Source organism: Octopus bimaculoides, chromosome 3 (assembly GCF_001194135.2).
Source record: "Octopus bimaculoides isolate UCB-OBI-ISO-001 chromosome 3, ASM119413v2, whole genome shotgun sequence".
In the NCBI taxonomy this organism is placed as follows: domain Eukaryota; kingdom Metazoa; phylum Mollusca; class Cephalopoda; order Octopoda; family Octopodidae; genus Octopus; species Octopus bimaculoides.
Window position 1 is genome coordinate 85,283,993 of NC_068983.1, and position 1,208 is coordinate 85,285,200.

A 1,208-nucleotide genomic window follows, 5' to 3' on the forward strand; every position below is an offset into this window, starting at 1 on the left:
GTTTTGCGTTTATGTGATTACTCGTGTACACACACTCACACACACACACACACACCTATACACATACACATTTATATATATATATAAACATACATTCAATATATATATATATACACACACACACATACGACATGACAAAAATAAATGAATACAATAAGAAAATAAAAATGCCAGTTACCCTAGCTAAAGCTTGGAAACCACTGTCTGTGAACTGCGAGCAACTTGCTACCTCTAAGGTCCTGAAGGGAAAGGTAGGAGTGAAGAAATTTAATACAATTCTCAATAACCATCATGATAAAAACTAAAATCATTTTTCACTGACGTTTTTAAAGAAGATAATGAAGACAAAAACACAAACTGGGTGAAATACACTGATTCAAAGATTAGGGTTTAATATATAACATATAAGCAGGATTTTGTTTTGGGCTTTATGTGATGGGTTCAAATCTCATCAAGATTAATTTTTGCTTTTTATCCTTTTCAGAGCAAAATAAAGTACCAGTGAAGTCAGGTTGATTTAAAAAGATTATGCCCACTTCACAGGTCAGCTGCAGAGCATGCTGACAGAGCAGGACACTCCTAGCTCAGCTGTAGACCTTAAAATGAACTGCATGCAAACAAAATATATGCACATCAAAAACATAGCACAAGGTCAAATAGAGGTGGGAAGAGGTAAAAAAAAATCAAAGAGGTAAAGGGGTACCTCTACCTCTGGTATGCAGTGAATATGTGCTGAAACATGGATGCTAAAATCTCATGAAGAATAAGGGCTGAACTTGTCACAAGGTTCGCAAACAACAGGTGCACCTGTTTAGTTGTTGACTGGTACCCCAAAAATAAGAAAAAGCCCACAACAATGGAAAGACAATTTAGTTAAATGATTTGGCATAGAAGGGAAAGAAAGGTACAATAAAAAAAGAATTGGAAGTGCATTGTGACCAGTGGAGTATAACAGCATCCAGTAGTCTGGTCAATATAGTGATACATCCTGACCATCATTGTTGGCATGGGCTGGATGGTCTGACCAGAGCTGGCAAGCTGAGGAGCTGCACCAGACTCCAGTCTGGTTTAGCAAGGTTTTTACAGCTGGATGCCCTTCCTAATGCTAACCACTTTACAGAATGTGCTGGGTGCTTTTACATGGTACTGCATGGGCACTTTTACATGATACAGTGATTATATATATATATATATATATATATATATAT

At 36.7% G+C, this 1,208-nt stretch overlaps 1 protein-coding gene across 7 annotated transcripts in view; it reads right to left on the reverse strand.

Annotated features, from left to right (window-relative positions):
* The window catches only part of LOC106881021 (F-box/LRR-repeat protein 20), a 413,298-nt gene that overhangs the window by 10,746 nt on the left and 401,344 nt on the right, over positions 1-1,208 (reverse strand). For all 7 annotated transcript variants that reach the window (XM_014931205.2, XM_052966264.1, XM_052966263.1 and 4 more), the window contains one exon: positions 179-239. In XM_014931205.2, the coding sequence (XP_014786691.1) occupies positions 179-239 (61 nt within the window). The remainder of the gene's footprint in view (positions 1-178; positions 240-1,208) is intronic.